The 27,866-nt window shown below is 36.0% G+C and overlaps 1 protein-coding gene across 11 annotated transcripts in view; it reads left to right on the forward strand.

Annotated features, from left to right (window-relative positions):
* USP15 (ubiquitin specific peptidase 15) overlaps positions 1-27,866 on the forward strand; it is a 148,311-nt gene that overhangs the window by 8,163 nt on the left and 112,282 nt on the right. For all 11 annotated transcript variants that reach the window (XR_013400623.1, XR_013400622.1, XR_013400620.1 and 8 more), the window contains 1 exon segment: positions 26,472-26,599. Coding sequence is in view for 6 of the 11 variants with exons in the window: in XM_077953038.1 (XP_077809164.1) it covers positions 26,472-26,599 (128 nt within the window). In the remaining 5 variants the exon portion in view is untranslated.

The following is a 27,866-nucleotide window of genomic DNA, read 5'->3' on the forward strand; positions in this document are numbered from 1 at the left end:
AGCAGGAAGTCTAACTTAAAGCTTGCGTTTTAAATTCTAACTGTACTGCCTGCCTATGCGTGATAGAGCCATACCCAGATTATGGAAGCAACTTTTTGAAAGACAAATACTTGAAAGTATTAAAATCAAGAAATGACAGCTTTGTCATACTTGTTAAACACCATTTTCATTTGTTAGTAATATCAGGAGCCTCTAGAATTTTCTGAGTCCTCTTGGTTTAGCCTTCTAGTCTCAGCAGTCTCATTTCTAACTAATATATCTCTGTTTTGATACAGATAGTGTCTCCCATTTCCTACAAATTATTTGCTTTTTCCTGCTTTGGGGGCCTTTATACACCATTTCTGTTGTTTCCAATACTTCTTACTAATTACTGACTTTATTTCAAAACCTAGTTCAAAGTCAGTCTTTAAAACCATCTCTAATTTCATCCAAATTTGTGGCCCTTCCATTCTTTGCTTTTAAAATATATATATATGTATATATAACAGCTTTATTGTGATGCTATTCACATACCTTACAATTTGCCCAGTTAAAGTGGACAATTCACTGAGTTTTAGTATGCTCACAGAGTTGTATAGGCATGACCATAATCAATTTTCGAATATTTTCATCATCCCAAAAAGGAACCTCATACCCATTAGTAGTCATCTCCCATTTCTCCCCCAAACTCCTCTGCTCTAGGCAGCTACTAATCTATTTTCTGTCTTTATATATTTGCCTATTCTGGATATTTTATACAAATGGAATCATATAGTATGTGTGATTTTTGCATCTTTTACTTAAATGTTTTCTAGGTTCATGCATGTTAGAGCATATGTCAATATGTTATAGATTTTTACTGCTGAGTGATACAGTCATGAGTCACTTAATGACAAGGATAACTTCTGAGAAATGTGTCATTAGGCAATTTTTTCGTCGTGTGAACATCTTAAGAGGGTACTTACACACATCTTGATGGTATTACCTACTACATACCTAGGATGTATTGCCTGTTGCTCCTAGGCAAAAAAACAAAACTGTACAACATGTTACTGTAGTGCATACTGTAGTCAATTCTAATGTAATGGTAAGTATATGTATATCTAAACACAGAAAAGGTAAAATAAAAATACAATATTAATCTTTTTTGTTTTTAGAGACAGGGTCTGGCTCTGTCACCCAGACTGAAATGCAGTAGCCCGATATTGGCTCACATTACCCTTGACCTCCTGGGCTTAAGCAATTCCACTGCCTCATCCTCCCAATTAGCTAGAACTACAGGCAAGCACCGCTGTGTCTTTTTTTTTATTTTTATTTTTTTGTAGAAATGAGGGTCTTGCTATGTTGCCCATGCTGATCTTGAACTCCTGGCCTCAAGCAATCCTCCCAGCTTAGTCTCCCAAAGTGTCGGGATTATAGGCATGAGCCACTGTGCCTAGCCAGACATAATGTGTCTGTTAATTGACCGAAATGTTGTTATGTGGTATGTGACCATATCCCATTGTATAGATATAACACATTTGATATATCCATTTATCAATTGATAGACATTTGAATTTCCAATTTTTGCTTATTTTGAATAATCCTGCTATGAACATCCATTGCAAGTTTTCATTTCTCTTGTGTATATACCTGTAAGTGGAATTGCTAGGTCTCTGTTTAACTTTTTAAGAAATTGCTAGACTGTTTTTCTAAGTGGCTGTAATTTTACATTGCCACCAGCAGTGTATGAGGGTTCCAGTTTTTTCACCTCCTTGTCAGCACTTGTTATGTTCTTTTTTTTTTTTATATAGCCATCTTAGTGGGTGTGTAGTAGCATCTCATTGTAGTTTCGATTTACATTTTCCTCATAGGTAATGATGCCTATTGGCCATTTGTATGTCTTTTGGATGTTTGTCCAGATTCTTTGCCCACTTTAAAAATTTGGTTATTTTGTCTTTTTATTATTGCCTTGTAAAAGTTCTCTAGATACAGGTTCCTTAACAAATAGTTAATTTGCAAATTTTTTCTCCTATTCTGTGGGTTTTCTTTTTACTTTCTTGGTAATGCCCATTGAAACATAGAAGTTTTTATTTTAATGAAATTCAATTTGTCTGTTTTTTCCTTAGTCACTTTTGCTTTTGGTATCATGTCTAAGAAGGCTTGGCTTAACTCAAGGTCATGAGGATTTACTCTTATATTTTCTTTTCCAAGTTTTATAGTTTTAGCTCTTACATTTAAGTCTGTAATTCAGCTTAGTTAATTTGTTGTGTATATCGTCAGGGGAGGAGTTCAATTTCATTCTTTTGCATGTGGTTATCCAGTTGTCCCAAAACTATTTGTCAAAAAGATCATTCTTTCCCTGTCTTGATACCCTGCTTGAAAATCAATTAACTGTAAAAGTGAGGGTTTGTTTCTAGATTCTCTGTTTGATTGACATACATGTGTATCCTTTTACCAGTACCACATTATAACTGTATAGTAAGTATAGTAACTGTATAGTAAGTATAGTAACTGTATAGTAAGTTTTAAAATCTGGAACTGTGTCCCCCAACAACTTCTCAAGTTTGTTTTGGCCCTCTTCTCTTACTAGTTTATACTATGTTGAAATGTTGTTTTGTAAATATTCTTAAATATATGTCTGTATTTCATTACTCCATATAAATGACACACTCCTCTTTTTTGCAGCCCGCCTTCTTCTGTCATTCGAAATCTACCCCATCTCTTTATTTTTTAGAGGTATCTGGTATAATAGTATTTGCACAGTGAATGCTTTGTGTCATTTAACCCGTGGATCTCTCTTCCATTCCTAATCTCATGCCCCAAAAGCATAAACAGTGCACTATCTTAAGAACATAGATAAGTGTGCTAATTACCGAAAACACATTTACAGTACCTGGGAAATGTAAGACAACAACTTCAGCAGATGAAAACGACCTGGCATCCTAAAAGGAGGCTAAACTCACATTAATCCTTCAAATGAAAAAATAGTCACATCATACCCTTTAAATAATGCTTTAAAACACTCAAAATTATTTATATTGTTTGTGGAAATACAGTTATTTAAGAAAAGCATAAAAATGTTCATGGAATGATAAATACTAAATCAGAGTAAGGGTAGCCAAGAGAGGGACCCACGGGGGGCTATGTATTAGTATTTATAATTATTTTCTTTAGGTGCTTGTTTTGATGGTATGTATGTAGATGCTTGTTATTATTATTCTAAGTTTAAAGTATGCCTGCATATGATACAAAATACTTTTAAAAAGCAAAGTTGATGGTAAGAGCTTTTTGTTTTGAGGAAGTCCCAATTTTTCTTAGTTTTTTCTGTTTTTTTACTTTTATATTGTTAATACCAAACCCAATTCTTCCAGTGTAGAAAAGTTACACAGAGCTGAGGGAATTTATGTAATCAGAGTCAAACGTTATTATCATTTCCTTCTTGCTTCATGTATGCTTATCACGCTTATATGTCACATGGTTACAAGATATCTTTAATATGGAGAGACATACACATTTAAGATATTAATGATCATGTATGTGTATTCTGGATGAATAGTTTAAAAACAATCTTACTTGGCCTCCTTCTTGAGCTTCTTATTTGTCTTAGTTTGGATCTAAAAAGAGGTCATAAAAATTATTTATTACTAAGTGATGGATTTAATGTGTGGAGCAGAAAATAGGTTAGAAATGCATGGAATTTCAAATTTAAGCTATAAAGAGATGGTAAACTGAATTTGAGCGAATTTCATAGTTTTATTTGTTTAAGTTTTACTGAAACCGTGAAATTCTGAGTCTTAATTTGTGGTACTTAAAAAAAAGTCAGTGAAATAATCTGATTTATAATAATTTAAAGTACTAGATGCTGCCAATACCTCTTTAGTGTTGAAAGTTGTTTTATGCTATCACTACTCAAATATAATTTAGGCATTTTGTTAAATAAGAGAATTAGTCATAAGAATGAATCAGTATCCAGAATTGTTTATGCCATTCTGCACAAGATGATTATAAATATTTTTCTGAGATTAAGTGTGCTACATTGGATCAGGCTGAGATTTTTGTGTGTTTTTTTACTTATAAAAGGACTGCCTATACCTACTCTGTACAGAGGCAGATAGGATTTCAAAAAATAAACATGGTTATATTTATTTTAATATTAGGCAATTAAGCAGGAACATTTATCTGAAAGTTGTCAACATAAACATGTATAAATCAACAACAACAAAAACACTGTGCATTTACTACCTCTCTGGTTTCCTACATCCTGCTGTTGGAATTTCCGCATATTCCTTTTATACTCTGTTGTATCTGGGACTATTTCTTAATCATTTATTGGTCCTTGTATATCTTTCTTAAATTTGCTTCTAGTGTAAAAGCACCAAACAACTTTTGAAATTCTCCTCTTTCTCCCCACCAACTCCAAAATCTTTTACATTCATATAGTAGCTTTACTATATTTGAACAGTGTCTTAAAATTGACTCTGAAGCCTCCAGCTTCTCCGGAGCCATTGAAAATTATTCTATCCAGACCATAATACAAACTATTTATCATAATGCCTTCAGAATATTTAGCACCATACAATTTAGATCTTTTTGAAGTACTCATGTTAATGTAACTTTATGTAAGTTTTTGACTTAGTATTTCACATGTATTTGATCGTTCCAGTAATCTGGTGAGGTAGTCCTAGTGGTAAATCGAATCATATCTCTTTACAGTTAAAAATCTTTCAGTGGTTTTCAGCGTACTTGAGATGAAATCCTTGTCATTGCATTAAAGGCACTATTTAGTTCGGTCTCAGTCAAACTCTCTAGTCTCATCTACCATTTCTCCCCTACCTTGTCATAAACTCCACCTTCATTTAGTCAGTTCCTTCAACACTCAGAATTCCCAAAGTCCTTCTGGCCTTAGCATGTCATCTTCATTCAGTTTAGATACTTTTTCTTACCACTTTTCCTGGAGTAACTCTTATTCAGAGGCTAAAACATTATTTTTTCAGAGAGATTTTCATTTATTCTAAATAGGGCCCTCATTATATGCTTTCATAGCTCCCTGTGCTTTTCCTTCACAGCACTTAACAATATTTTACTAAGTATCTTGATTGCTTACTTTTTCTCGCTCCTCCACTGGACTCTTGAGTTACATGAACAAAGGGACCTTGACTGTTTTGCCAACCACTTTATTCATCTGAAGTATTTTTTGAATGAATGAATTCCCATTTCTAAGATGGACAGTCGAAGGGTTTTATTGCTGAGTAACTTTTCTAAGACTTCACAGCAAGTAGTGTCAAAAATAGAAGTTTGATGTGGTGCTTTTTCTATAGTAAATTTAGAATATTTATCTACTCAAGTCTGATTTCAGGAGATAAGAATATATATAAACAAAAATAATCATGAAAACAAATTGAGATTGGTATGACAAATTCATCCACAATTTAGTGTTTGCCACATTTCTAGGAAACTTCTTCAGAGAACGGTAGTGTTTTTGTGTGTGTGTGATCTTAATTGATGTGAAAACATGAATCTCGTATAGGCACACGTGTGAACATTCGGACTCTTTTTCTGCTAAGTTTCTGATAGGCAAAGCTCTAACCCTAAAGATACCCACTTTGAAAATACTCATTTTCTCAATAAGTACAATGGATTATTAGAAATTGTTAGAATTTATCTTCTAAATAAGCCTTCCAGCTCTATTTATAGCTTGGTAATAATGTTACCATATCCTCTGTTATCTCACTTTTAAAAGTGAACTTACTGTTTCATAAAGAGGGAGTGTGGTATATGATTTGACCAAGCATCTGTTACATTTCTAGGTCTTTGTTAAATAAATGGAATTTAAAGTTTGTTGTAATGAAAAGAACACTGAACTTCAGAGTCTGAAAACTAGACTGCAGGACTTTGCGTACCCACCAAGTAGTGTTACGTGACCTTGATAAGTTATATAACTTCTCTGAATTTTGACTTTTCCTTCTGTTAAAAAGGAGGCTGGGCACAGTGGTTCACACCTGTAATCTCCACACTTTGAGAGGCCCTGGCAGCAGGATCACTTGAGGCGAGCAGTTCAAAACCAGCCTGGGCAACGTAGGATTTAAAAAAATAAACAAGGTTATATGTATTTTAATATTAGGCAATTAAGCAGGAACATTTATCTGAATATTGTCAGCATAAACATGTACAAATCAACAACAAAAAAAACTCCATTTACTGCCTCTCTGGTTTCCTAAAATTAGACCTGGCTCTACAAAAAATTTTTTACAATTAACTGGGTATGGTGGTGCTGTCTATCATTCCAGCTATTTGGAAGGCTGAGGCAGGAGAATCACTTGAGCTCAGTTGTTTGAGGTTACAGTGAGCTGTGATCACAACACTGCACTCCAGCCTGCACAAGAGTAAGACCATCTCAAACAAATAAACAAATAAATAAATGAAGATAAATAAAAGGTTGCTCTACCCTGTCTCAAAGGAAGGAAGGGAAGGAGGGAGGGAAGAAAAAGGTTGCTTTACCATCAACTAATGTAAAAATACTTTGTAGAAAAACCTTATATAAACATTAAACATTTGTATTATCTTATGCAGACACTAAGATTTTAAACAGAGGTGAGATGATCATATTTGTGGTTTTAAAATGTTTGGCAGCAGAGTGGAGGACAGCTTGGAAGCAAGCAAAACTTAAAGAAGACGTACAAGTCAAGCAGCTATCATAGTAATCTATGCCACTAAAAATAGTGTGGAAGGGGAGCTACAGAACTAAAGTACTTTTCTGAGGATGAAGAGGAGAGGGGCAGACTGTTAGAAATATTCTGGAAGTGCTTGGTTACTGGATGTTATGGAGCGGGGAATATAGGTTAATATTCTGGTTTGTGGCTTGGGAAATTAAATTACTGATGAAGTAATTTATTAAAGTAATAGTAGAGAATGGGTAAATGTAGAGAGAGATGATTGACTCAAGGTTGAGATGTCTGGAAAATCCAAGTTGACATGGACTTATAGGAATTGGAAATATGATTCAAGAACTTGAGGACTGACTCTGAGATGCAGATTTTGGAATTATTAATATTAATTATAGGAGAATATAAACAGTGAAAGAAGAAATCAAAGAGCAGCTCTATGTAATACACTTAAGCAAAAGAGAAAGTTGTAAAAAAATTGGGAGGGGTCCCCCCACCTCCCCCCCCAAAAAAAGAATGACAGGGGTTAATTTTTTGAAGGATTAATACATATATAAAATTATGAATCCATTGGATTTGTTAAGGTGGTCACTGGTGATTTGTGAGGGCCCATTAGAGTAGGAAGACCTGTTGTATTACGTTGGAGTATAAGTGAAAGTTGGGGAAATAGAAACTTGAGAAGCTTGACTGTAAGGACAAGTCAAAAAATGAGAATAGATGAGAAAATACAAGAGTTGAAAAGTGATATGGGGGGAGAGGAGAAAAAGACTTAATCTCTGTTGAAATGCTGAGTAGGAAAAGCCAGATTAGATGGGGTTAGGAGTTGTGTGTGGGGGAAGGTCTCCAAGGAAGCAGAAGGAAATTAGATCCACAGCATAGGAGCAAAAATTATTGGCCTGGGATTTGAGGAAGATTACTTCCTCCACTGATATATGAGGAAATCGGGTAAGAGTCAGGTGCGATGCAGTAGAGTTGGACAGGCTTATAACTGCTTTGTAAGGTAGGTAGCAAGGTTATTCAACCTAATGGGTTAGAGACTAGGTAAGACTGCCAAAGGTTCGAAATAATTATTGAGGATATAGAAAGCTATGCTGTGGACTTGGTGGAAGGTTACAGGTCATCTTTGAAGGACTTGAGAGATTGAAAATCATAGGTCTTTAATCTCTATATGATTTTCTTTAGTAACTTTGAATCCAGATAGTAACATTATGATAAAAATAATTTCAGATTGATATACTAATATGTAAGCATCATATGTGATGACCAGGTATGAGGCACCCTTATAAAATTCCTTGTCATCTTCTGAAACAGGAAGATTATAGTGATTAAGCCATAGATCTTTTAGATTATATGTTGGTACATTTACTTCATAACTTCTTTACAGGAACACAGTCAGATGTCTTAGTATTCAGAAATATTTCACCTTGATTTCATTTATAAAGCATTGACTCCTTTGTACAAGAAATTTAGCCTGTTCATCACAGAACAATTTAATTACTACTCTGGGCTACTCAAGATGGTTTGTACATTAGTATTTAGATGAATTTTAGATGGTTGCAGGTCTGTAGTTAATATATAATATTTGGTACCAAAGTTTGATCAGCTTCATATCAGTAAATATGTCAGTTTTGGAATTTTTTCCTTCTTCGTTTTGCTTATATTATCTTCCAAGATATCAAGGGTAATAATCTGTACTTTATGTGCTTTTCTTTTTATATGAGCTATCACTCATATTTATTTTTCTGGCTTATTCACTGGTTGTTCTAGTTACCAGTGGGAAGTAGAAAAAGGAAGTATTTTCTCAAGAATGAATACACTACCCTATATCAGAATCACATTTTGATAAATTTAGAAATGATTGCAAATGAATTGTGCTTTTCTAAAGAAAATTCTTCGGCCGGGCGCGGTGGCTCAAGCCTGTAATCCCAGCACTTTGGGAGGCCGAGACGGGCGGATCACGAGGTCAGGAGATCGAGACCATCCTGGCTAACACGGTGAAACCCCGTCTCTACTAAAAAATACAAAAAACTAGCCGGGCGAGGTGGCGGGCGCCTGTAGTCCCAGCTACTCGGGAGGCTGAGGCAGGAGAATGGTCTAAACCCGGGAGGCGGAGCTTGCAGTGAGCTGAGATCCGGCCACTGCACCCCAGCCTGGGCGACAGAGCAAGACTCTGTCTCAAAAAAAAAAAAAAAGAAAGAAAATTCTTCAAGACTTATGTAAATTTTTAATTAAAATCTAATGCAAGTTCGCTTATTTAGAAAAAGTACAACTATAAAAAATAAATACAAAAGATCATATAAGTTATGAATTTTTTCAGAAATAAAAAGTAGTGAATAAAAACGGTGCCTTTTATGCATTTTGCTGTGTATAATTTAAAAATATTTTTATAATTATTTTTCTTATTTTTATGCATAAAATTTCCATTGTTGACTGTCAGTGAACACTCGCTTTTGCTAGCCTCAACATTATTCTTAGTCTATTTGACTGTACTCCATTCTGTGTGCATATATGTGAAGATGTATCTATACATAACTTCTATATTAAACAAAAGACATTTACTCATGCTGTTAAAACTTTCTGGCAGATTTTGGATAACCCTCCTTGCACCCCTTCACAATAACTCACAAACTATAACTCTTCTGAATCCCACTTCCACAAGCAGACAATCTTTTTTAAGATAAAATATGTTTATTATGGTATTTATATATTTCTGACTATTTAGCATATGTAAAGCTGTGCTACCATTTTTATTATCTTCTTTAAAACATGTCACTGACAAAGTGCCTCAGCAAGAGAAGGAAGGGGATGGGATTAGGGAAGCATGCAAACCTGTACAGCATGTTACCGTGCTGAATACTGTAGGCAGTATTAATATAATGTTAAGTATTTGTGTATCTAAATATAGAAGAACAGTAAAAATGCCCTATAAAAGATTTTTTTTAATGGTACACCTATTTAGGACACTTACCATGAATGGAGCTTGCGGGACTGGACATTGCTCTGGGTGAGTCAGTGAGTTAGTGGAGAGTGAATATGAAGGCCTAGGACAGGGTTGTTCCATCTTTTGGCTTCCCTGGGCCAAATCGGAAGAAGAATTATTGTCTTGGACCACACATAAAATACACTAACGCTAAGAATAGCTGATGTGCAAAAAAAAAAAAAAAGAAATCCCAAAAAAAACTCAATGTTTTAAGAAAGTTTACGAATTTGTGTTCAGCTGCATTCAAAGGTGTCCTGGGCCACGTGCGAGCCTCGGGTTGGACAAATTTGGCCCAGTGCATTAATGTACACTACTGTAATCTTTATAAACACCATACACTTAGGCTACATTAAGTTAATTTAAAAATATTTGCTTCAATAATAAAATTAACCTTAGCTTACTGTAACATTTTTACATTATAAACCTTAAAATTTTTTTAAATGTTTTTGACTTGTTTGTTATAACAGTTTAAAACACCAGCAATACATTATACAGCTGTACAAAAATATTTTCTTCATATCCTTATTCTATAAGCTTTTTTCTATTTTTAAATTTTTTCTAATTAAAAAATTTTTTGCTGAAAACTAAGAGACAAACACATTAACCTAGGCCTGCACAGTCAGGGTGATCAGTATCACTGTCTTCTGCCTCCACATCTTGTCCCATTGGAAGGTCTTCATGGGCAGTAATATTCATGGAGCTGTCATCTATGATACCAATGCCTTTGTCTGGAATACTTCCTGAAGGACCTGCCTGACTTTTTTATTTATATAAGTGGAAGGAGTACACGCTATACTTCCTGAAGGACCAGCTAACTTATATATATATAAAAGTAGAAGGAGTACACGCTAAAATAACGATTAAAAGTAAATACATAAACTGACAACAGTTATTATCATCAAGTATTATAATAATTATATGTGCTATACTGTACTAAGACCGGCAGCACCATAAACATGTGAGTAATGAGTTATGCTACAGTGTCACAATGGCTACATCATTAAGCAATAGGGCTTTTTTAGCTACATTATGGTGTATGGGACCACTATCATATATGTAGTTTGTCATTGACAAGAAAGTCATTATGCAGTGCATGACTGTATACAGATGGTCCTCAACTTACTGATGCAGTTACAGCCTGTTAAACTCATTAGAAGTTGAAAATTTTGTAAGTAAAAAATCCATTTAATATACCTAACATACTATACAATATAGGTTAGCCTGGCCTACCTTAAATGTGCTTAGAACACTTACATTAATCTACAGTTGGGCAAAACCAGCTAACACAAAATCTGTTTTATAATAAAGCATTGATTACTGTACTGAAAATGAAAAACAGAATCATTGTATGGATACTAGAAATATGGTTTCTGCTGAATGCTTATCACTTTCATACCATTATAAAGTCCGGAAATCTTAAGTCACACCATAAGTTGGACTGTCTATATCAACTTTTGTCATTGTAGTAAGAATACTTAACATGAGCTCTGCCGTCTTAATTTTTTTCTGTACTATATAGTATTGTTAAATATAGGCACAATATTGTACAATAGACGTACTCATTTTGCATAACTGAAACTTTGTACCCACTGAATATCATGAACTCATTTCTTCCTTTTCCCAGCCCCTGGCAGTCACCATTTTACTCTTTGTTTCTATGACTATGATTGTTTTAGATACCTCATAAGTGGAATCATGCAGTATTTGTCTTTCTGTGACTCATTTACTTCATTTAGCATAGTGACTTTCAGGTTCATCCATGTCGCTGCATATGGCAGGATCTTTTTTTTTCAGTCTGAATAGTATTCCATTTTTCTTTATTCTTTCATCCATCAAAAGACATTAAGGTTATTTCCACATCTTGGCTATTGTGAATAATGCTGCAGTAAACATGATAGTACATATATCTCTTCAGGACCCTGATTTTAATGCTTTTAGATATGTACCCAGAAGCAGGATTGCTGGATCATATGGTCGTTCTATTTTTAATTTTTTGAGGCTAATTTTCCATGGCCAATGCACCGTGTTATATAGTCTACAAGAGTTCCAATTTCTCCACATCCTCACGGTTACCTTTTGTTTTTTCAATAATAGACATCCTAACATGTGTGAGGTGGTAGCTCATTGTGGTTTTGATTTGCCTAATTAAGTGTTGTAACACCTTCAAGTTTTCAAAACAAGTATTAGAAAAGAACTGACTGCATATGTAAGATAGAGCTGTAAATGATTTTTTCCTTTATGTGTGATCTGTTGTACCAGTACCTTTTATAGAATAGTCCATCTTTGCCTATTAGTTTGTAATGATGCTTTTGATATATGTCCTCATATATATGTGAGTCTGGCTCTTATTTCTTTGCACTGTTTTCATTGGTGTTTTTACTTCTCTCTATGCCAATATCACATTTTCTTAATCACAGCTTTGACACTTTGTAACCTTGGGCAAGTTAATTTCTCTGTGCATATGTACTCCCTCTGAAATTAAGATAATAGTACCTACTTCATTGGATAAATGAAAATATATTAATGTGCTTAGAAGTATGCACATGGCCCAAGAGTAAAACTCAAATATTAGTGATTTTGTTGTTAAATCAAACTTAATAAAGTTAATAAACTTAATTAACTTAATTAGTAAGTTAGTAATTAACTTAATTAAATTAATAATAAATTAAGCTTAATAAAGAGGCTTAGTAATGAGGAAACTGAGATTTCCATCTTGTTTTTCTTCCAAACTTTCTGGTGAAGTGGAGAGAGGGTTATGGAGGGATTCCCTGAAACAGTGACATTTAGGCAGATATATGAAAGATTATAGGTGTTAACTATGTGTCTTAGTCCCTTCAGGCTGGTATAACAAAGTACCAGTAAGTGGCTTAAAAACAGCAAATTTATTTGTCACTGTTCTGGAGGCTGGGAAATCCAAGATGGCTAGGTACTGGCAGGTTCTGTGTTTGGTGAGGACACAGCATACTTTCTGGTTCATAAATGGAACCTTCTAGCTGTAGTGGAAGGGATGAGGTGTCTCTCTGGGAACCTCTTTTATAAAGGCATAAATTCCATTCGTGAGGACTCTGCCCTTATGATCTAATCACCTCCTAATACCCTATCCTTGGGGGTTAGGATTTTAACATTAATTCTGGGGGAGGAGACACGTGCATTCAGACCATAGCTCTACATGTTGAAGAGAATAAGGGAATTTTCTAGGTAGAAGGGGTTATGAGGCAGAAAATGGTGTGTCAAGGAACTGAAAGAAGCCTCTTGTAGCTGGATCTGGGCACAAAGAAAAATGGTACCTGCTGAGTCTAAAGGGGTAGCTAGGGTTAGATCATACAAGACCTTTTAGGCAATGTTAAGCATTTTAGACTTCATCCTACATAGTTATAACTATTTGTATTGGTTGATATCCTAATGACTTTTAAGTCAATAAAAGAAACTCAAAAGCAAAAATTGGGCTTATCTGGACCCTAATAGTAAATGAGGATTAAGAATACCATTGAGAAGCCAGGTGTGGTGGCTCACACCTGTAATCTCAGCACTTTGGGAGGCCAAGGCGGGCGGATCATGAGGTCAGGAGATCAAGACCATCCTGGCCAAAAACCCTGTCTCTACTAAAAAATACAAAAAATTAGCCAGGCATGGTGGTGGGCGCCTGTAGTCCCAGCTATTTGGGAGGCTGAGGCGGGAGAATGGCGTGAACCCGGGAGGCGGAGCTGCAGTGAGCAGAGATCGCACCACTGCACTCCAGCCTGGACAACAGAGCAAGACTCCGTCTCAAAAAAAAAAAAAAAAACCTTTGAGAATATATAAATTCAGGTCTTTGTTCATTATTTGTAGCCTTTGTAATCTATTGATTCTGTTCTAGTATTTTTATCAGTTCTAATTGAACATTGGAATTTTGGCAGATTTCATAGATGTAGAAGTATAGTTTTTACAGTGCAGCAGATCTATATAAATGTATTGAAATAAAATCTTTTCATTTATTTTTCTGTGTCATCTAATCTTACCTTTCTTAGTCTTCTTTCTTGTCTACATCATCCAATCTTGTCTTTCTAATATATACCTAACAACACTATACATTATTTCTGGAATAGATTCTCCAATTTTTCTTTTTTTGTTTGCTTTTTGAGACAGAATCTTGCTCTATTGCCCAGGCTGGAGTGCAGTGGCATGCTCTCAGCTGACTGCAACCTCCATCTCCTGGATTCAAGCAATTCTTGTGCCTCAGCCTCCTGAGTAGCTGGGGTTACAAAAGCGTGTGCCACCACACTTGACTATTTTTGTATTTTTAGTAGATATAGGATTTTAACATGTTGACCAGGCTGGTCTCGAACTCCTGGCCTCAAGTGATCCAGCCATCTTGGCCTCCCACAGTGCTGGGATTACAGGCGTGAGCCACCATGGCCAGATTCTCCTATTTTTCTGCTTTCTTGATGTTTCATTACCATAAAATTGTATAGATAGAAATATGGTGCCCTTTTTCAATTGAAGATAGTATTGAAAGCAATTAAATATCATCAAATGGGAAAGTCTCCTATCATAATAGTATCATTGTACAGAAAGAAGTCACTACAAGATCTAGGAAAGATAGTTGATACAGAAATGTATGACAATACATGGATAGTTGATACAGAAATGTATGGCATTAGAAGGTTTACATACTTTTAGTACCATAGTCCCTTTTTATCTGCAGAGGGTAAGTTCCAAGACCCTCAGTGGATGCCTGAGCCTACAGATAGTACCAAACCTGATATACACTGCTTTTTCCTATACTTAGATGTAATAAAGTTTATAGGCCAGGCACAGTGGCTCGTGTTTGTAATCCCAGCACTTTGGGAGGCCAAAGTGCGAGGGCTGCTTGAGCCCAGGAGCTTGAAACTATCCTGGGCAACATAGTGATATATCATCTCTACAAAAAGTAAACAAAATTAGCTGGTTTTGTGGCACATGCCTGTAGTCCCAGCTACTCAGGAGACTGAGGTGGGACGATCACTTGAGCCAGGGAGGTCGAGGCTACAGTGAGCTGTGATCGTGCCACTGTACTCCAGCCTCGGTGACAGAGCAAGACCCTGTCTCAAAAAAATAATAATAAAAAAGTTATAAATTAGCCACAGGAAGATTAACAGCAACAATTAATAATAAAATAGGACAGTTATGACAATATCCTGTAAAAGTTATATGGATGTGGTTTCTCAAAATATCTTACTGTACTCTGCTTACCCTTTTTGTAATAGTGTGAGATGATAAAATGCATATGTGATGAGATGACATGAGGTAAATGACATAGGCATTATGATGTAAATGGAACATTTCAGAAATAATTTATAGGTTTTAAATTACCTGTGTTCTGCGTAGCGTGATGAAATACTGTGCCATTCCACCCAAACTGTCTTCAAGCTGTCTTGGTTATCAGGTCGACTGTTGCAGTATCACAATCCTTATGTTCAAGTATCCCTTATTTTATTTAATAATGACCCAAAATGCAAGAGTGGTGAGAGTACCACAGTTGACAGTTAACCCGCAGAAAGTGAAACTGCAGCTAAAAGGAGGCTACTGTATAACTGTAAAGGATTTATTAAGTACTTTGGGAGATAGAACTCCATATCTTACAAATGTCTGAGTAACTATAAATAGAATTTCTGTATTATTCCACAAATTGTTTTTAATGTGTTTTCTAAATGATGTTTGTAACCATAGTATTAATGTTATCTCAAGTACATATTCTATTTTTAATGCATGTGGCATTATCTTTTTAAGAAAACTGACAGGAAATTTTGCATTTCCATTTTAAAGGGAAACGTCAGTAACTAAGAAAAATTAACTGAAGATCGGAATCTACCCTCCCAAATGGTACTACACTCCCCAGTAGTTTTCATACAAGTAAATCATTAAGGGGCAGATAACCCCTTACAAACTACTTTTATAGATAGTAGAAGAGTAAAAGCTATTCTAGGTTTGTTAGAAGAGTACAGGAGAAAAAGCTTGGCAAGTGCAGAAAATTTTCATCACCTTCAACACTTAGTCATGATAGTCTAAACAAATGTCGAATAGAAAGGAACTTCTCTAAGTTCATTAACAGTATCAAAAACCTACTGCAAGCTAATAAGCAGCATTTATAAAAAATCTACCTAGTGGTGAAACTTTAAATCTTGTCATTAAAAAATCAAGACAAAAATGTTTGCTGTCTCTTCACCTATATTTTAGAAGCCCTAGCCAAGAAAAATAGGCAATAGACAAGAACAGTAGGAATACAATTAGAAAGAAACGATTAAACACATTATTTGCCCCAACAATATGAGTTTTTACATAGAAAAATCTAAGGGAACCTACAACCAGGTAGAACTACTAAGAGTTCAGGATGCTGGTGGATATCAGATTAATCACTTTAAAAAATTAGGCTGAGCACAGTGGTTCATGCTTGTTATCCCAGCACTTTGTGAGGCCGAGGCGGGCGGGTCACTTGAGGCCAGGAGTTTGAGACCAGCCTGGCCAAGATGGCAAAACCCAGTCTTTACTAAAAATAGAAAAATTAGCTGGGCATGGCACAAGCCATAATCCCAGCTACTCTGGAGGCTGAGGCACGAGAATTGCTTGAACCCCGGAAGTGGAGGTTGCAGTAAGCCAAGATCGTGCCACCACACTCCAGCCTGGGCAATAGAGTGAGACCCTGTCTCTAAAACACAAACAACAAATATTATTTCTATGCATCAACTACAAGCAGTTATAGAATGTAATTAACTAGAAAAAAAGGTAAAATTCACAGAGAAAAACGGAGGTTTCTAGGAATGAATTTAGCAAAACATGATTTTTATTGGGAAAACATATAAAATTCATTAAAAGACATTAACCTGAATAATGAAGAGATATGCCATGGCTGTGGATAAGAAGACTCACTGGTAAAGATGGCAGTGTCCCTCAATTTTGTAAGTTTAATGTACCTCCCATCAAAATCTTATTAGACTTTTTTGTGGAACTTTGCAAAGAAAGCAAATCGAATGTCTGAGTATAAGTAAAATCATTGCTAGTCTAGTCAGTATTTATTTTAGAAAATAGGATTTTCTTAAGACTTAGTCCCTCAATTCTTTTCTCAAAAATCTTAATCTCCACAATGTGTGGGGGCTTTCCATTGCATAATCTTGACAGTGGGTTCAGAATACTGGTACACAGATAATTCTGCATATCTACTTTTAGGGAGTTAGACTCATGAATATTCTTTAAGAATTCTGAGGTTTTGTTAGGTTAGTGCCTTTGCTTTAGCTATTTTCAGACGTTAACTGTGGGGTTTTATTCTTATAGTGTTATATATGGTAATCATAGAAAGAAACACTAGAATGGATAATCTAAAAAACTTCTTTACCTGTAGTATTACACACATGAGCTTTAAATCTCTCATTAACCTTTATCTTTACTGTTGATTCTGCTTGTGATTAAACCTGGTTAAATGTGGGGAAAATGTTTCTAGAAAAGAAAAGAATTTAAAATCATTATGAACCAATGACAAAGCAGTATTTTATAGGAGGTATACGGTAGTCAGAATAAATTTTTGCAATGTTTTAGGTATATATTTTTTTAATGCTTTCTATCCTAGTGAACACTTGTTTTACTTTTTCTGTCATTGGTCATCTGATGAGAAGTTAGTTCTAGGTAGCTGAAAATAAGATGAATATAGTTTCAGTAATGTTTACAATGTTAGCTCTATCACACTTTTGAAATCATTCAAAAACCAATCCTGCTTGCCCCTACTATAGGAGGAACAGTCAGAGATAGTATTGTTGTTAACTTCCGTTGGTAAAGAAGCTTAATTAACGTTTTAAGACTGATTATACTTTCTTTAATATTTTTATAGATTTAAGGAGTACAAATGCAGTTTTGTTACATGGATGAACTGCATAATGGTGAAGTATGATCTTTTAATGTAGCCATCAGCTGAATAGTGTATATTGTACTCATTTAATAATTTATCATCCCTCACCCGCCTCCCACCCTTCTGAGTCTCCAATGTCTGTTATTTCACTCTCTGTGTCCGTGTGTATACATGGTTTAGCTACCACTTATAAGTGATAACATGCAGTATTTGACTTTGTATTTCTGAATTATTTCCCCTAAGATAATGGCCTCCAGTTCCATCCATGTTGCTGCAAAAAAAACATGCCTTCATTCTTTTTTATGGCTCAGTAGTATTCCACGATGTGTGTGTGTGTGCCACATTGTCTTTATCCAGTCATCCATTCATGGACACTTAAGGTGTTTCCTAAGATAATGGCCTCCACTTCCATCCATGGTGCTGCAAAAAAAACATGGTTTTATTCTTTTTTTATGGCTGAGTAGTATTCCATGGTGTGTGTGTGTATCCATATATGCCACATTGCCTTTATCCAATCATCCACTGATGGACACTTAGGTTGTTTCCATATATTTGCTATTGTGAATAGTCCTGTGATAAACATAAAAGTACACGTGTCTTTTTGATAGAATTATTTCATTTCCTTTGAGTATATGCCCAGTAGTGTAATTACTACATCTAGTGGTAGTTCTATTTTTAGTTTTTTGAGAAATCTCCATACTGTTTTCCATACTGTTTTCCATAAAGGTTGTACTAATTTCCATTCCCACCATGCCTTTTCCTCTGCATCCTTGCCAACATCTGTTATCTTTTGACCTTCTAATAATGGCCATTCTGACTGGTGCGAGATGCTTTTTCACTGTGGTTTTACTTGCATTTATCTGATAATTAGTGATGTGAAAATTTTTTTCATATGTTAGTTGACCATTTATATGTGTTAGTTTGAAATTTTTCTGTTTAGAGTAAACAGACAATCTACAGAATGGGAGAAAATATTTTCAAACTATACATACAACAAAAGACCGGTATCTGGACTCTGTAAGGAACTTAATAAGAAAAAAACCAACCCTATTAAAAAGTGGACAAAGGACATGAACAGAATTCTCCAAAGAATACATATAGCCAGCAAACATATGAAACAATGCACAAAATCACTAATAATCAGAGAAATACAAATCAAAACCACAGTGAGGTACCATCTCATACCAGTCAGAGTGGCTATTATTAAAAAGTTAAATAACAGATTTTAGCAAGATTGCAGAGAAAAGGGAATGCTTAATATGTTATTGGTGAGAATGCAAATTAGTTCAGCCCCTGTGGAAAGCAGTTTGGAGATTTCTCAAAGAACTAAAAATAGAAATACCATACGCTCAGCAGTCCCATTACTAGAAAATAAATCATTCTGCCAAAAAGACACCTGCCAAAAGTATCACAGTACTATTCACAATAGTAAAGACGTGGAATCAACCCGGGTGCCCATCATTGATGGGTTGGGTAAAGAAAATGTGATACATGGCCAGGCTTGGTGGCTCATTCCTGTAATCCCAGCACTTTGGGAGGCCCAGGCAGCAGATCACTTGAGGTCGGGAGTTCGAGACCAGCCTGACCAACATGATAAAACCTGTCTCTACTAAAAATACAAAATTAGCCAGGCGTGGTGGCGCATCCCTGTAATCCCAGCTACTCGGGAGGCTGAGGCAGGAGAATTGCTTGAACCTGGGAGGCGGAAGTTGCGGTGAGCTGAGATCGCACCATTGCACTCCAGCCTGGACAACAAGAGCGAAACTCTGTCTCAAAAAAAAAGAAAATGTGATACATACACACCATGGAGTACTGTGCAGCTATCAAAAAGAATGAAATTATATCCTTTACAGCAACATGGATGCAGCTGGAGGCCATTATTCTAAGCAAATTAACACAGATACAGAAGACCAAATACTGTGTGTTCTCACTTATAAGTAGGAGCTAAACATTGGGTATACACGAACACAAACTGGGAACAATAGACACTGGGGATTCCAAAAGAGAGGAGGGAGAGAGGGGAGTAGAGGTTGAAAAACAACCTATCGGTTACGTATTTGCTACTGGGCAACAGGATCATTAGAAACCAAAACCTCAGCATCGGGCAGTATACCCATGTAACAAACCTGTATATGTACCCCCTGAATCTAATATTAAAAATAAAATTTAAAATATTTTTAACTGAATTTTTGATATAAAAATAACTTTTAAAAATCTGTGTTCTTTTTCCACTTTTAAATGAGTTTTATTTTTTGTTGCCGTCATTGTCATTGAGTAGTTTGAGTTCCTTGTAAATTCTGAATATTAGTCCTTTGTTGGAGGCATAGATTACAGATGTTTTCTCCCATTGTTAGGTTGTCTGTTCACAATTATTTCTTTTGCTGTACAAAAGTTTTTCAGTTAAACTGAGTCACTTTTGTCTATTTTTGTTTTTTGTTGGATTTGTTTTTGAGATGTTAGTCATAAATTCTTTTGTGTAGGCCAGTATACAGAGAGTTTCTCCTAGGTTTTTTTTTTTTTTTTTTTTTTTTTAGGACGTTTATAAAAGTTTCAAGATCTTGAATACACCTTGCATTAATTTTTGTTGTTGTTGTTTTTCTACCTTGAGTTAAATATTTTTTATAGTGAGAGGTAGGGGTCCAGTTTCATTCTTCTCTTCTGCATGTGGCAATCCAGTTTTCCCGGCACCGTTTATTGAATAGGGTCTCCTTTTCCAGTGAATGTTTTTGTCAGCTTCGTTGAAGATCAGTTGGCTATAGGTATGTGGCTTTATTTCTGGGCTCTCTGTTCTGTTCCATTGATCTGTGCATCTGTTTTTGTACCAGTACCATGCTGCTTTGGTTACTATAACCTTGCAGTGTAATTTGAAGTTGAGTAATTTGATGCCTCCAGCTTTGTTCTTTTTGCTTAGGATTGTTTTGTCTATTGAAATTTTTTTTTTTATATCATATGAGTTTTAGAATTGTTTTTTCTAATCCAGTGAAACATGATGTTGGTATTTTGATAGAAATTACATTGAATCTGTAGATTGCTTTGGGCAAGGGGAGTATGAGTTATTTTAACATTATTGATTCTTCTGATCCATCAGCATGGGATGTTGTTCCACTTAGTTGTGTCATCTGCAGTATCTTTCATCATTGTTTTGTAGTTTTCCTTATAGAGGTCTTTCACCTCCTTGATTACATGTATTCCTTGGTATTTTACTTTTTTTTTTTTTTTGGTAGCTTTGGTAAATGAAACTGACTTTGATTTGGTTCTCAGCTTGATTGTTAGTAGTGTATAAAATTGCTTCTGGTTTTTGTAAGTTGATTTTGTATGCTGAAACTTTACTAGTTTGTTTCTTAAAGACATCTTCGTGGAATCTTTAGGGTTATCTAGGTATAAGATGATATTGTCAGCAAACAGATAACTTGACTTCCTCTTTTCCAACTTGAATGACTTACTTCTCTTTCCTGTTTTCTGGCTGTGACTTTTAGTACTATATTGAATTGGAGTGTGTAAGTGGGCATTTTTGTCTTGTTCTCATTTTTAGTGGGAATGCTTTCAACTTTTCTCCATTCGTATGATATTGGTTGTAGTTTTGTTGTATGTGACTTTTATTATTTTGAGATACGTTCCTTCTGTGCCTGCTTTGTTGCTGGTATTCATCATGAGATGTTGAATTTTACCAGCTACTATTTTTGCATCTATTGAGATTATTATATGGTTTTTGTTTTTAATTTTGTTTGTGGTGAGTTGCATTTATTGATTTGCATATGTTGAACTTTCCTCGCATGCCTGGAGTAAAACCCACATGATCATGGGGTATTATCTTTTTGAACACTGTTGTATTCAATTTGCTAATATTTCATTGAGGAATTTTGCGTCTGTATTCATCAGGAGATATTGGTCTGTAGTTTTCTTTATTTGTTGAGTCCTTGTTTGACTTTGGTATCAGGTTGACACTGGCCTTGTAGAATTAGAAAGGGAAGATTCCCTCTACTATTTTGGAACAGTTTCAGTGGGATTGATACAAGTTCTTTTTATGTCTGGTAGTATTCAGCTCTGAATCCGTCCTGTCCTGAGCTTGTTGTTGTTGTTGTTGTTGTTGTTAGACTTTCATCTTACTGATTTAATCTTAGTACTCATTATTGGTCTCTTCAGGGTTTCCAGTTCTTTCTGGTTCTCTACAATCGGGAGGTTGTATGTTTCCAGGAGTTTACCCACTTCCTCTAGGTTTTCTAGTTTGTGTATGTAGAGATGCTCATAGTAGTCTCTGATGACCTTTTGTGTTTCTGCAGTATCAGTTACAATCTTTTCTTTTTTATTTCTGATTGTGTTTATTTGAATCTTCTCTCTTCTTGGTTAGTCTACCTAGCAGTCTATCTGTTTTCTCTTTTCAAATAACTTTTCATTTCATTGATCTTTTTGTGCTGTATTTTTTATCTCAGTGTCACTTACTTTTCCTCTGATCTTTATGTCTTTTCTTCTGTCAACTTTGGGTTTAGTTCTTGTTTTTCTGTTTCATTGGGTGTGACATTTCGGTTGTTGATTTGTGTGGTTTTTTTATTATTGTTTTGTTTTGTTTTTTAGACAATATAAACTTTCCTCTTAGCACTGCTTTTGCTGTATCCCAGAGGTTTGGTATGTTGTATCTCCTTTTTCATTCATTTAAACATTTTTTAAAATTTTCATCTTAATTTTGTTGTTGACCCAAAGATCATTCAGGAACATGTTACTGAATTTCCATGTCTTTGTATAGCTTCAAGAATTCCCCCTTGGGAATGATTTCTAGCTTTATTTCACTGTGTTTAAGAAGATACTTGATATTATTTCAATTTAAAAAAATTTTTTTAAGACTTGTTTTGTGGCATACCATATGGCCTATTTTGGAGAATGTTTCATGCATGATGAAAAGAATGTATATTCTGCTATTTGGGGGTAGAATGTTCTGCAAATGTCTGCCAAAAAGATTTAGTTTAGAATCCAATTTAATTCTGGTGTTTCTTTGTTGGTTTTGTGTCCTGATGATCTGTCTAGTGCTGTCAGTGGAATATGGAAGTCCCCCACTATTATTGTATTGCTATTTATATCTTTTCTTAGGTCTTATTTTATGAATCTGAGTTTTGGTCCTCTGGTGTTGGGTACATATATATTTAGGATTGTTATATCTTTCTATTGAATTGATCCCCTTATCATTATAATGACTTTGTATTTTTTTACTGTTTCTGATTTAAAGTCAGCTTTATCTGATCTAAGTATAGCTACTCCTACTTGTTTTTGGTTTCCGTTTACATGGAGTATCTTTTTGCACCCCTTTCTTCAGTCTGTAAGTTTCTTTACCACTAAAGTGAGTTTTTATTGTTAGCAGCATAGAGTTAGATCTTGTTTTCTAAATTCATCCTGCCAATCTTTTATCTTTTAAGTAGAGCATTTAACCCATTTGTGTTTGAGGTAAATATTGATATGTGAGATTTTATTCCTGTAGTAATGTTAATTGTTATCACATTGCTTTGTAGTTTCATTGGTGTAATTATTTTACAAGATCTGTGGATTTTTTACTTTATTACGTTTTTATGATGGCAGGTATTGACCCTTCATTTCCAGGTTTGACCTCCCTTGATCATTTTTGTAGAGCCAGTCTAGTGGTGACAGATTCCCTCAATGATTGTTTTTCTAGGAAAGACTTTATATCTCCTTTATTCCTAAAGCTTTTTCTAGCAGGATACAAATTTTCAGGTTGACAGTTTGTTTTTTTTTTTTCTTTAAGCCTATTTTGAAAATAGAATCCCAGTCTCTTCTGACTTGTAAGTCATCTGCCAGGAAGTCTGCTGTTAGTCCGATGGAGTTTCCTTTGTAGGTGACCAAATGCTTTTCTCTTACTGAGACCTGACACAGTCTGATGACTCTTTGTCATGGTGAGGCCCTTCTTGTAATGTATTTTTCTGGATTTCATTGAGCCTGTTATTCTGGATGTCTAGATCACTTGCTGGACAAGAGAAGTTGGTTTTCCAAACTTTTTGCTTTCTTTTCTTTTCTTTCTCAAGAATACCTAAAATTCCTAGGTCCAGACGTTTTAAGTCTCCTACTTCTCGAAGCCTTTGTTCATCTTTAGCATTCTTTTTTCTTCTTCAAAAGACCTATCTTTAATATCTGAGATTGTTTCTTCTCCTTGATCTAGTGTATTGTTGAAGCGTTCATCTGTAGGATTTTGTAAATCCTTCAGTGAATTTTTTATTTCCAAAAGATTCCATTTATATCCTTAATTGATTTTCTGTTTCTTTGTGTTGGTTTTTCACATTTTCTGTGAATCTCATTGAGCTTCCCTAAAAATCAATATTGTGAATTATTTAGCATTTCAGTAATGTTGAATAGGATTTATTGCTAGAGAGTTAGTGTGATCCTTTGAGAGTGTTGTAACACCCTGTTTTTTCAGACTTCCAGAATTACTATACTGGTTCTTTCTCATCTGGAAAAACTCATTTCTCAGTTTGAATTAATTTTTCTATGGGCAAGACTGTTTTCCTTTGAGGATGTGACTATAATGTATGTTGAATAGGGTCATTTGGCTTTGCTTCTGGGTGCTTTTAGTGGCAAAGACTCTGTATGAATTTCCTGGTTTTAGATAGCCTTTGTTTGGTGGCTTTCTCAAACATCAGGTGTGATAGTGGTATACTTGGCATGTGAGCAGGCTCACAGCCTCCTGTAGAGCCAGAGTAGCAGAGGTCTCAAGAAGCTTATCTTGTTCCCAAGTTGTGTGCATTTATGGTAGCAGATTTGTATTGGGTTGTGCAGTTCATCCTCCAGGCCAGTAGTAGCATTTGCAGGTATGAGTCAGCATCAGTGGTAACAGTGGGGTTTACGCTTGACCTGTGTTTGCCAGGGAAAGCTCAGATATTCTGATGACTGGCGGAAGCGCCAGCCCTGACGAGGGTGGCAGGAGAGAGGGGAGTCATCGGGCCACTGGTAAAATGCCCTGAGGTCTTTTGTGGAGGGAGGTGGGGGGTGTAGGCCGGGGTGATGAGCTGTGTTAGCACCCTGGCTTCAGCCGGCGGGAATGTGCTGTTTCCCTCTCACATTCCTGTTCTGGTGCTCAGGTTGTTCAGTTCTCTTAGACACTGCCGTTTATTTCCAAGCTGCAGTGTAGCCTAGAACTGAAGGAGATGCTAGCCCCATGGCTTGACACTACACTTCTGTGCTGTCTGGAAATGGGTGCCATGCAGACTCTGCTCCCCATGGCAGGACCCCTGAAACTCTATGCAGAGAGTGGGAGAGGACCCACCTTTCTCATGAACCTGGGCCCAGAGGCCACTGCCAGTGGAGCTGCAGTTGCCCCTCACAGCTTCACATAGCCTGCCCTCTGGTTTCTTGTGCCAGCTTCCTATGCGAGCAGCAGTGACTGTGTCTGCAACAGTGTGGAGGGGGAGGAGAAGTCCCCTTCTTTATGTTTGGGCTCAAGCACAGGGGCCACTTGGCCAATGGTACGGGACCTTACTCCTCACTTGCAGTGCTGAGCAGAGTTTGTGTCTCTGTGTCTCTGCCAGGAGAAGGCATTCACTTGCAACCCCAAGCAGGGAGCTCTTGGGGGGCTCTGGAAAATGCATGTTTTGGTTTCCTTTGTCCCAGGGGCTGTCCCTTTGGTGCACTGCACTTTTCCTTCCCTTAAAAGTAGCACTCCTTGAGGGATCGATTATTGGGAACCTTGCAGCACCCCTGGGTCTAACTAGCACTGTACCACTGCTGCCCGCTGAGTGGGTGCTGGGGAATGTCAGCAAGAGCTCCCAGGATATGGAAGCACAAGGGCTGAGGTTCCCTGGGCAAGATGAAGTCCCCTGATGGATGTGCTCTGACAATGATGCCTTGCCACAGACGCTCGAGTCTAGGGGGGTGGGAAGGTGAGCGACCCAGCGTGAGCTTGCAGTCTGGTGTAACACCCTCAAGAAATCCCTACCCTTACCACTGTCTGGGTTTGTGAGAGCAGAGGAGCTCTCCCATAGATCACATACTAGCAGTCCGCCACAGGAATGAGGGATCCCAAACACTCTTGCTTACCCTTTTCCATGCAACACCAAGTCCCTTAGGGCTCCCAGCAACTGTTTTTTGGCCGCTCACTTCCTTCTTTTTCTATGTCTAAATTTTTTCCTGTGATTTTTGTGTACTAGTATTCTCTCTTTGATATTCTGTTAGAGCTGTGATTATGTGTTTGTAATTTTGGTTCTTTTTTCTTTTTTGAGACTGAGTCTCACTCTTTCGCCCAGCCTGGAATGCAGTAGTACGATCTCGGCTCACTGCAACCTCTGCCTCCCAGGTGCAAGCAGTTCTCCTGCCTCAGCCTCCTGAGTAGCTGGGATTACAGGCACCTGCCACCATGCCTGGCCAATTTTTGTATTTTAGGTAGAGACGGGATTTCACCATGTTGGCCAGGCTGATCTTGAACTCCTGACCTCAACTGATACACCCGCGTCAGCCATCCAACACGCTGGGATTGCAGGCGTGAACCACCGCGCTCGGCCGTAATTTTGGTTCTTTTTTCTGAAGAGAACTGGAAATTGATGTCTCTAGTCAGCCATCTTGAACCTCTCTCTGATTATAATTATTATAATTAACCTTGCAACCCTTGATGACTGGTTTCCTTTACCTCCAAAACACATAATAAAGTACATAAAATTATTTGCAAGTTTCTTGTAAAAGAACCATTTTTTAATTTACCATTTTGCATTTTTAAATTTATTTTGACAGATTCTTATGATTATTTGCATATTTATTTAATTGAGAAGCATTTTCTTGAATACTTATATTTGTATTTTTATATCAATATTTGTCATCAAGTAGTATATGTTTGTAGAACAATAGGAGTAATACTTTATACGAATGAAGTCTTGTCTTTCTAATACTAAGTGGCATTACAGTTATTTTCAATAATCCTTTGAAGTAGATGTCTTTTAATATAAAAGGAAATATCAAAAATTGATGGCTCGTCTACTGTTCCTGTATTTTCAGGTGTTTTCCTTAACCAATTTCTTTTATTTTCTAGGTACCTAGTCGATAGTCGCTGGTTCAAACAGTGGAAAAAATATGTTGGCTTTGACAGCTGGGACAAATACCAGATGGGAGATCAAAATGTGTATCCTGGACCCATTGATAACTCTGGACTTCTCAAAGGTCATTATTTTCTTCCTTCAGTCAAGTTGTAAATGTGTTAAATTTCATTATGTAAATGTCAGTTGAGTATGGAAAATGTTAGTGTAAATAAGTTGATAAATTAGAAATATCTTTGCATTACAGATTTGACCTAATGAACTTATTATTCTAATTCGTTATTTAAAATTTTATAGTTATTATTCTGTATGATAGGTTTTGTTTTTTATTTATGATGTAATAAGGCTTTATTGTTGTTTAAACTCTTAAATGAAGAATGTGATTTCTTCATTTAAAGATTTCATTATTAAGTAATCATTATTTAATGATTATTAAGTAATAAGACTTATTAAATAATAATTAAAGACTGATTATTTTGAGAAATGCTGTGTCACATATTGTTTTTCCTAGAGGACATGTGACATTTTTTAAAATTTGAAGAATAATCATATATGCTTGTAAATTTTTGCATTAGCTTTCTACAACGCTCACTACTTGCCAGTCCACTTCTATATACCTCTTACTATGGGTAAAGGGGACAAACCATAAGTATCAGAACTTCCATTTCTAACAGTGGTTCTCAAAACACTGGATATCAGGCAGCGGAAAACAGTGATCCTTGAGAGATGGGAAACAAAATAGATAAGCCCTCCGACTGCCTTCTGTTTACTGCATTCAAAGAGTTTCCAAGACACAACATGGGAAGATGAAACCCATGCAGACCCTTGCAATCTCCCTTAGTTGAGGAAACAGAGTTTGCAGTCCGGGAAAACCAAGCCTACAAGAATCCAGGAAAATACCAGAAAGTAGTGAGTAGCTCAGAGAGAGAGACCTAGACCCTCCATAGGGTTACTCTTAAGTCTTCAACTGTTAATCAGCACTTTGCATGTGAGAGAACTTTTCAAGGCCAGACGAGGTACCACTGAAAAGAAGGAACAATCATCGAGGCTAATATAGGATTGGGAATCATTTGTGTTCTCAGCAGCCAGAGTGGAAAACCACATAATTTACGGAATAGACTTCTGAGAACAGTTTTACTTATATAATAGGGTGAAATTAATTTTCCTGCTCTGCTAGCCTGAAAGCATCAAACTATTTCCAATTAACTGCATTTCAGAATAAAACTTGAGTATTTATAAGAATACAAAAATATCCAGCATACAAAAGTGTAAAATTTATAATGGCTTGGATCTGACCAAATATTACCTGGCATGTGAAGAAGCAGGAAAATATGATCAATAATGACAAGCAGTGTTGATCTTAAAAACAAATCTCCCCCACAAGACATGGA

The sequence above is a fragment of the Macaca mulatta genome, chromosome 11 (genome assembly GCF_049350105.2).
Source record: "Macaca mulatta isolate MMU2019108-1 chromosome 11, T2T-MMU8v2.0, whole genome shotgun sequence".
In the NCBI taxonomy this organism is placed as follows: domain Eukaryota; kingdom Metazoa; phylum Chordata; class Mammalia; order Primates; family Cercopithecidae; genus Macaca; species Macaca mulatta.